Source organism: Galeopterus variegatus, unplaced genomic scaffold (assembly GCF_000696425.1).
Source record: "Galeopterus variegatus unplaced genomic scaffold, G_variegatus-3.0.2 Scaffold348, whole genome shotgun sequence".
NCBI classification, from domain to species: Eukaryota; Metazoa; Chordata; class Mammalia; order Dermoptera; family Cynocephalidae; genus Galeopterus; species Galeopterus variegatus.
Window position 1 is genome coordinate 165,203 of NW_007726459.1, and position 8,305 is coordinate 173,507.

General features: G+C 50.5%; 1 protein-coding gene across 1 annotated transcript in view; it reads right to left on the reverse strand.

The window, feature by feature from the left end:
- LOC103586523 (uncharacterized serine-rich protein C215.13-like) overlaps positions 1-476 on the reverse strand; it is a 131,413-nt gene extending 130,937 nt beyond the window's left edge. The window contains exon 1 of the mRNA XM_008567819.1: positions 279-476. Coding sequence (XP_008566041.1) covers positions 279-476 — 198 coding nt within the window. The remainder of the gene's footprint in view (positions 1-278) is intronic.
- Between the last annotated feature and the right edge of the window lie 7,829 nt (positions 477-8,305).

The window sequence follows — 8,305 nt, forward strand, 5'->3', positions numbered from 1 at the left end:
CCCAGGGCCGGGCCGGGAGCACCAGGGGGCCGCGGGGCTCCGGGCGCCGCCGCCGTTGCTGCGTGTGTGTCGCTCCTCGGACTCCTCAGCTGACACTGCAAGAGCGTCTCCTGTGTGCCAGGCTCCGTGTCAAGTGCGTGTCCCGCGAAGCCACATCACGTCCTCCGAGGCTGGAAAGACAGTCGGGACTGAAAACGGAGCTGGGGAAGCCGCGGTGGGCACGTAGGGGCGAGGGCGAGAGCCCACCTGGCACCCGGCTGCCCTCGCCCCCAGCTCACCTGCAGGCCCTCCCTGTGCTGCCAGGACCCCGCTGGGCCACGCTCCACGCTGCTGGTGGCACTGCTGTCGTCCAGGTCCCGGTGACTGTCTTCTTCCCAGCACGACGGTCTTTCCCGGGGCCCTCGTCCCTCCTGGGCTCGCGGCAGCACTGCCCGGCCTTCCGTCCTCTCCTCCCACCTGCTGGCGCGCGCCCCCATCTCTGCACGACCCCCGTGGCCTCCGCAGCCCTCCCGCCCCACGCCCCGGGCTGGCCACGGCCTGGCGCCCCTCAGAGCGTCGCCTCCCCACACCCAGTGTGTCCTACAGCACTTTATTTGAAAGCAGCTTTTGTTCACCGACACTTTTAGAATAATTGTCAATCTAGACATTGTCCTTACAGGAATCTATCCAAGGAGATAGAGAAACGTGAGGACAAAGGCTCACGTGAGAGCCTTACGTGGGGACAGCTTAACTGGACAGGATGGAGCGTGGAGCGCCTGGTCAGCGCTGACGGCCCGTCCACTAGGAGGGAGCACGTGCGGCCACTAAACGTGTGCCTCAGGAGGATACCTGACGATGTGAGCACGTGTTCACCCCGCGCTGTCAATGAGAAAAACGGGGGAGCAGGGAGGAGGGTTCTCGGGGCAGTGGAAATCCCTGAGCGGTCCTGGGACGGTGGACACGTGTCGTTCTACACTTGCCCAGACCCACTGAACGCACAACACCAGCACTGGAACCTGATGGTACCCATGGCCTTTGGGTAATTATGATGTGTCAGTGCAGGTTCATCCATTGTCAGGAAGGCACCACTCTGCTGAGCTCTTTCCTTCCCCAGGACACTTGCACATGTCAGGAAAACTGTGGAAGACTTTGAAACAGGAAAAAAAATCGTGGGTGTCCTGACTGTCCTACTTATCCTAATTATACCCATTTTTCTTTTACTTTTTTTATTAATATTTATCATCTATTTGACTTTTTAAAAATTTTTATTGAATCATAATTGATTGTATATATTTTGGGGCTTCAACATTGACATATGTTGATCAAATCAATGTTACTAGCATATAGTTACAAATCATATCCTTATGCCCCTTGTCCAGTCTCTCCCTATCCCCCTCCAGCTCCCCCCCCAATAACCCTAGATTTCTTTTCTCCATGTGAAAGAGTAAAGGTTGCTCTGTTGATTTGTTGCCTAGATGATCTGTCCAATGCTGAGAGGTGTGATCAGGTCCCCCAATATTATTGCAGAGCAGATGCTTCTTCTGTCACTCTGGAATGGGCTTTGTGGAGAGAGACATCCTCTTCTTTTCTTTGGTCTCTGCTGGTGACTCTCCTTGTGTCAATGTACTCCAGTGGCTGGCAGACCATCTGTGTGGTGGTTGTGGCATCTAGCTGCTTTCGTGGCAGCCATGGTTATTGTGCCGGCTGTGGTGGGCCACCCACATGGAGGTGATGTTTTTGGCATGCTCCTTGGCACCAGTGGTGTGCCTGGTTGTGGGGGGAAGGGTCTGGTCCCTGGCTGCATACCTCAGGACCCCAGGCAGGCCCTGAGGCACTGGTGGTGTGCCTGGTTGCGGGGTGGGGGGGTCCTGTCCCTGGTTCTATACCTCAGGTCTCCAGGCAGCCCCCAAGGCTCTGGCAGTGTGCCTGAGCTGGAACTAATTTGTTGTCCTTTGCCTACTTCTAACATGGAGGAACTTCCTGTGGGGACTAGTACTTGAGCTGTGTGGTTGAGCTAAATTGCTGCTTTGTTGCTGATTCCCTAGGGAAGGCTTTTTGTGCAGCTCAGGTTTTAATGGTTGACCTTATAGGTACTTGTGACTCTCCAGAGACCCAGTGCACCTGGGTTGTGTAGAAACTCTGATCTGGGCCTGAGTCTTTATATAAAACTGCACCCCATGCAATTCTATATTCCTGATCAGTCTCCTCTGAGTGGTCCTGTCCTTGCTGTGTCCCAGTGTTCCCCTGGTGGGCCTGTCTCCCCCACTGCCCATGCTCCAAACACTTACCATGAGATGGGCTGTATGCCAGTCCCTTGTGATGACTTACTGGCCTCTGAGTGGCTCCTTTTTTTCAGTTGTTGTGGCTCCTCATTCTTGTGTGGGTTCACAGGAACCCTGTTAGTGGTCTTGCTGGCCTGGGGGCCACCAAGGCCCTCTTCTCTGCTGCCGCCTCCAAGCAACATCATCCAAAGGGCACAGCTGCAGCTGTTGCCGGCTCCTGCTCTGTGCGCTCAGCAGCTCCAGCCTGGAAGCATCCGCAGCACGAAATGGTCCAACTGGTTTTTTCTTTCTCTCATTGTGGCTTCTCCCACCTCTGTGCACTCTGTAGGTCTCTCCTCTTCCCCTGAGCTCCAGTGGCCCCAGCTTGGCTGTCATTGCTTTTTTATAGTTGTAAATTGGTTGATTTGTGGGAGAGTGATGCTGGGGACTGTCTATTCCACCATCTTGACCGGAAGCCTCCCATTTTTCATTTCCTCTGAGCTAGTTTACAACTCTGTAAGTTGCAGATAACTGAGAGTAATGAAAACAATTATTTTCCACGTGCCAATAAACTCTGCCCAGCGAAGGCACAGCTGGTCTTCGTCACCTAGCTTGGCATCTATTTCTGTCTTCATCTCAGCATGGGACTTCAAATTCTCCTTTGCAGCAGTTGTAACATCTTACTGGTTCCCTCATTAATTATTGAGTTCAATAAAATCTTTGACAGATGTTCATCTTATATTTGTATGAGAATCATGAGTTACCTTTTAAAATACATATCCTTTCACGCCTGCCTGCCTGTTATGCTCTTACCCCCTCTCTCCGCCCACCTGTCCCTGCTCATCCTCCAGGTCTCTGCTGAAGAGTCGCATCCTGGGAGAGGCCTCCTCTGTTTTCTCTGCTCTGGATCACGCCTGCCATGGTTTGTTTACTCTCTTACCAGTCTGCTCCTTCATAGCAGTTGCTACACTTTATAATTATGTATTTTGTGTGCTCACTGATGTCTGGGAATCAAATTACCTATGAGTTAAGTTTTCTCCTTTATATTTTTCTTTATTTTACGTATTTCCTATAATGAATATGTATGCTTTTATAATTTTTTTAATGCTTTTTAATTGCTTCTTTCAAGAAGAAAAGGAGAAAAGACCCACAGCGGTTTTGCGGTCAACTGCCTCTTGCACCTCCTTGGAAGCCTCCCTCCTCCAGCTACTCCAGCCCGCCCGGATTGCTCCCTCACACAAGCGCCTGTTGCAATGACATCTGCTCCACACCATTGTGCTTACTGGAGCATTCGGTGACAGCATAATGAGCCCTGTGTGTGCAGCACAGTGCTGGAAGCTGTGGGGGGGGGGCATGGGACCTTGAGAAGGAGAAGTTGTGCTGCTTACTCTGCAGGAGTTAATAACCTAATGGGTGATACAAGACATAGAGAAAAGCTAAATAACAATGTGAGGTATTATAGCTTCACATAAACGTTCAGGCTTGAGCTCACTGGAGGCCTGAATGGTCATGTGGCCTCACACAGTGAGGTCAGCCTTGCATGTTTGTTAGTCTTATGAGTTGAACTGTAAGGCAGGACCACGTCTTGGCCTCTTTCATATGACCCACAGTACCGAACACAGCCCAGACACATGGCAGAGGTCCCTGCTGTTTGATTCACTTATGTCCAGGATATAGCTGGGTCCATTCTTAGCACTGCCTTATCTGGGAGACTGGAAGCTTTACTGAGAGGCCTGCCCCACTCCAGCAGAATGTGTATCCATTCTTACCACATTGTGCCCAAGCCGTTGCAAAGTTATATTTTCAAGAATGTTTGATTGCTGTTGGGATTGCTTATGGAGGAGATGGAGGATCCTGAAGAGGCTGATGATGTGGGGAAGTCTGAGCCTGGGCAGAAGGCTGTGTGCAGTGGGAGGGCAGCCACGCTGCCTCCTGCGAGTGGTTCTGTTCCAGGAGCCCAGGCTGGAGAGCAGTTCCAGGAGGGTTGACCTTGGCTCCATCAGAAGCTGGAGACCAACCACCTCTACACACCTGGGCAAGATCACCAACTCTTTGGACTGGTCACAAGTGGGTCAGCTGTCAAGAGACAACATGTTTAAGAACCACCTCCAGCTCAGGCACCTTGGCTCCATCAGAAGCTGGAGACCAACCACCTCTACACACCTGGGCAAGATCACCAACTCTTTGAACTGGTCACAAGTGGGTCAGCTGTCAAGAGACAACATGTTTAAGAACCACCTCCAGCTCAGGAGCATCCAGGCTGGAGTTACTCCATGCTGCTGTGTCTTATGACATGCGTGTGCCTTCTCACAGGCCCATGCTCCCCACTCTCACAGGCCAGCCTCTGGCATGGAGCCACCACCCCGGCCCCTTCCATGTGTGGATTTGCAGTGTGACCCAGACAAAATAAGGGGGACCAGAGGAACTGGGACTGGAGAGGGAGTTACTTTTTCATCATAGTATTCTACATTTTGCATTGCCTGCCCCTATAGGTGGCCTCAGAAACTGACTTAAAAATATGTTTCTTACCCTCTGACCTCAACCTAGTTTGCCACCTCCTACATCCTTTTTTTTTTTTAAACTCTCTTTCTGCACAACTGGCCCTTCCTTGTGAAGTGAGACACCAAGAGCCTGGTATCTCTGTATCTCTCTTTCTCTCTCTCAGTTTTGGGAGACCAACCTCAAGTCACCATATTGTCCCCCAAATTCTCTGTGATGCTGTTTCCAGGCTGCACCAGGGTCTAAACCAGTGACTCCTGCTCTGGAGGGCAGTGCTGGGTCTGGACACCAAGGCACACCTGCCACAGGCACCGGGTGGTGGCTGGGAAGGGCAGCAGGTCCCTGAGAGGTGGGCTCCTGAGGTACAGTGGGAATCTCAGTGCCCAGGATGTCCCGAGAGTACTGTGGGTGTCCGTGAATGTGAGAGCCCGGAATACAGCAAGAGCAGCCAGGTGTGCGTGGAACACCGGGGCAACTGTGCTCTTCGTTCCGTGTGTCTCCGACTCCAGGACAGGATGGAAGACTGTCGTGTAAGTTCTGCCCCTGGCTGTGCGTTCTCCACACACAGCCCCGTCGTTCTGCCTCCCCTGGAGATCTTTTGCTCTCTCTAGTGGTTTGGTGCCCACGCCCCTGGCTGGCTCCTGGCAGGCCTCCCCACAGCTCTGCTCCGGGCCTGTCCCCCACAGGCCTGGTTAATGCAGCCCAGCTCTCCCCAAAGATGCCCAGGAGGAGGGGGCGTAAGTCGTTCTAACAACCTAATTGACCGATCACTTTTATTTCTCCTCTGCTGTCGACTTCCTGTTTACTGTTCCTTCCAGCTTGTACAAAGCCATTTGAAGCCACATGATGTTTTAAGACGCTCTCCGTTCAGGACAGCCCAGAGACGAAAGTGGAGTCTGCCTGGGAAAACAAAGGCAGCGGCGGTGCAGAGCGTGCGGGCCTGGAGACGTGTGATCCTCATTGCGGGGGTGGCCGCTGCCGCCTTGCCCTGCGACGTGATGATTGCCAGTTATTAAGCCTGTCTGGCGGAGGGGGAGCCAGGGGAGGAACACGATAATAAAGGGAGATAAATGGCTCCCAGAGAACTGAGAACTGTGCAGGCCAGAAAATAAATCCCCTGCATGCTGCTTAGAGTTCATAGCCAGGAGGATAAACACCACTTAATTTGAAAACAATTACCATTTGGAGATGTTAAAAAATTAAAGTTGCAGGAAGAAAGGTTTACAGGGAGGTCCTGTGCTGGGAACATTTGAGAGTCCCTCCTCAGAGGTCTCCTGGGGTGCCAGTCACGGCCCCACTCCATGACATATAGTCCATGGGCAGTTTGTTTTTTTCTTTTTAAAACACATGAGGCAGGGGTTCTCAAACTAGGGCGATTTTGCATTTTATCAGCCTCCCCCGCCCCCACCCCAAACACTTGCCCATGTCTGTAGGCATTTTTGGTTGTCACAACTGGGGGGAAGGGAGAGTACTACTAACTAGAATGTAGAGGCCAGTGGTGCTGCTACGGTGACAGGACAGCCCCCACCACAAAGCTATTTCTGGCCCAACGTGTCAGTAGTGCCGAGACTGAGAAACATGGGGTATTTGGAGGCAGAAAGAAAGAAAGAGTGTTATTGGCTTTAAACTCTCTTTACTAGAAAGAAGCCAGGGCAAAGGCGGGAGGTCTATCCAGGACGTTCCAGACTTTCTGGAAACACACAGTTTTGGTGTGGTCGCAATGGCTCGAGGGTCTTCTGAAATCTTGGTGGAGACCTGAGCACCCATCGGAACCCTCTAGTGGACCGGGTGGGTCCGGGTGCACACGTGTGCAGCCACTGCCCTCTGCAGGAAGAAATGCACAGAGCTGTCGCCGTGGCGTGTGTTTCAAGGCAGTGCCATAAGCCCTCAAGGCCCCTTCTTCACTCTAGGAGACTGGTTCCAAGTCCCAGACCCACTACTTGCTCCCAGTGACAGACCTCGTCACCCGTCTTAGCCCCCGTCGTGCCCTTTGTACTTCGCAGGTTGTGACCATCTTACAGGAGCAAATGTGAGCAGACAGTGTGTGAGCGTGAGAGCATCACACGAGCAAACGTGCGTCGCTGCGGTCCCTCTGCAGCTGCATGGTCAGAGACACCAACCATAAGAAACAGTTGCTAAGGGCCTATGGAGGTGACAAAGTCCTTGGTGGGTAGAGGAAGATAATAAATAACAAATGATACACCATGTAATTTCCTACAGTGTTCGTTGCTATGAAGAAAAGCATACAGGACAGAGGGCTATGGGATGGGGGTGGATGCTGCTGAGTCATCCCGTGGTCAGGGAAGGCCTCTCTGTGAGGAGGTTCCATGTGAGGCACAGAAGGAGGTGACACTAGGGACAGAACTACCCATGGACCAAGGCAATAGGGGCCCTGCCCTAGGCCCCAGAGTTGAGAGGGCCCCGAGCACCCTCACCACTGAGCATTGTTCAGACTGCAGGGAAGGCGCCTCGTCCAGCGCCATCAGGGTGGAGGGTTCCAGCACTAGCAAAGCCACAGACAGACAGACGGATGTGAGGAGTAGGAGCCTCCTGGGAATGCTTAGGTAACAGAAAGGTCAGATGAATTAATCTGTTTAACCGTTCTTCTCAGACAGCATCAGTGCCATAAGTTTGCACATAAAGAATTATTTCCCAGAGTCCTGGGCATCCATTTTTTTATTTTTTATTTTCTGCTCCTCTTCATGTTCTGGAGATGCCCGTGCGCTGGAGTGGTTGGTATTCGCAACACTGGCACGTGCATGGCGCAAGACGAGCATTCTGCAATGTTCAGTAACCTGTGTGTCTCTCGGATGTCACGCACATGTAAGGTGCCTGAAGCATAACAATTCTTTATCGTGACAACCAGAGGGGCATTGAACACTGAAGGTGAGAATCTGTTTTTAAATCAGAATATATAATATAGTTTAACTAAATTTTTCAAAAAAGTTTTTCAGCTTCTTAAAAATAATTCTCATTTAAAATTTTCATATTGACTAATTAGAATACACATTGTTTAATCATAAACACTTGGATATCTGAGAAAAATAACTTTTTTTGAAAGCATATATGAAAACCATTTTAATCTTTAATTTTTTATGTTTACTTTCAGTTATATTTTTAATACTAATATATTCAAACTTTGTATATCTTGAGAACAATAACATTTTAAAAAATCTTTTACATCATTTATCCCCATGGAACACTAATTATTTGAAAATGACCATAATAGCGATTTTGCTTAAATGAAAGCAAAAAAAAAGAACTTTATGGGATAAACATATAAGGAGTTATGAATAAAACGTCTCTATTTTATTACTCGTTTAAATACCACCAAGCAGTCGACAGAGCACTCAAAAATGCACAGTTATAATCAAGTTCAATTGTCTTTTACACTTTGGTAACTTGCAGCCATAAAACCACACGACACGTGCTTTTCAGTTCTGTCGTTATGACCGCGTAGAGCATGTTCTATGCAACATTTTCAGTGTGATTTGTAACTTTTACGTACTTAGAGAGACGACGTCCCTTCGTCCCCCTGACCTGGCGCCCGCCACTGTTGGGGGCGG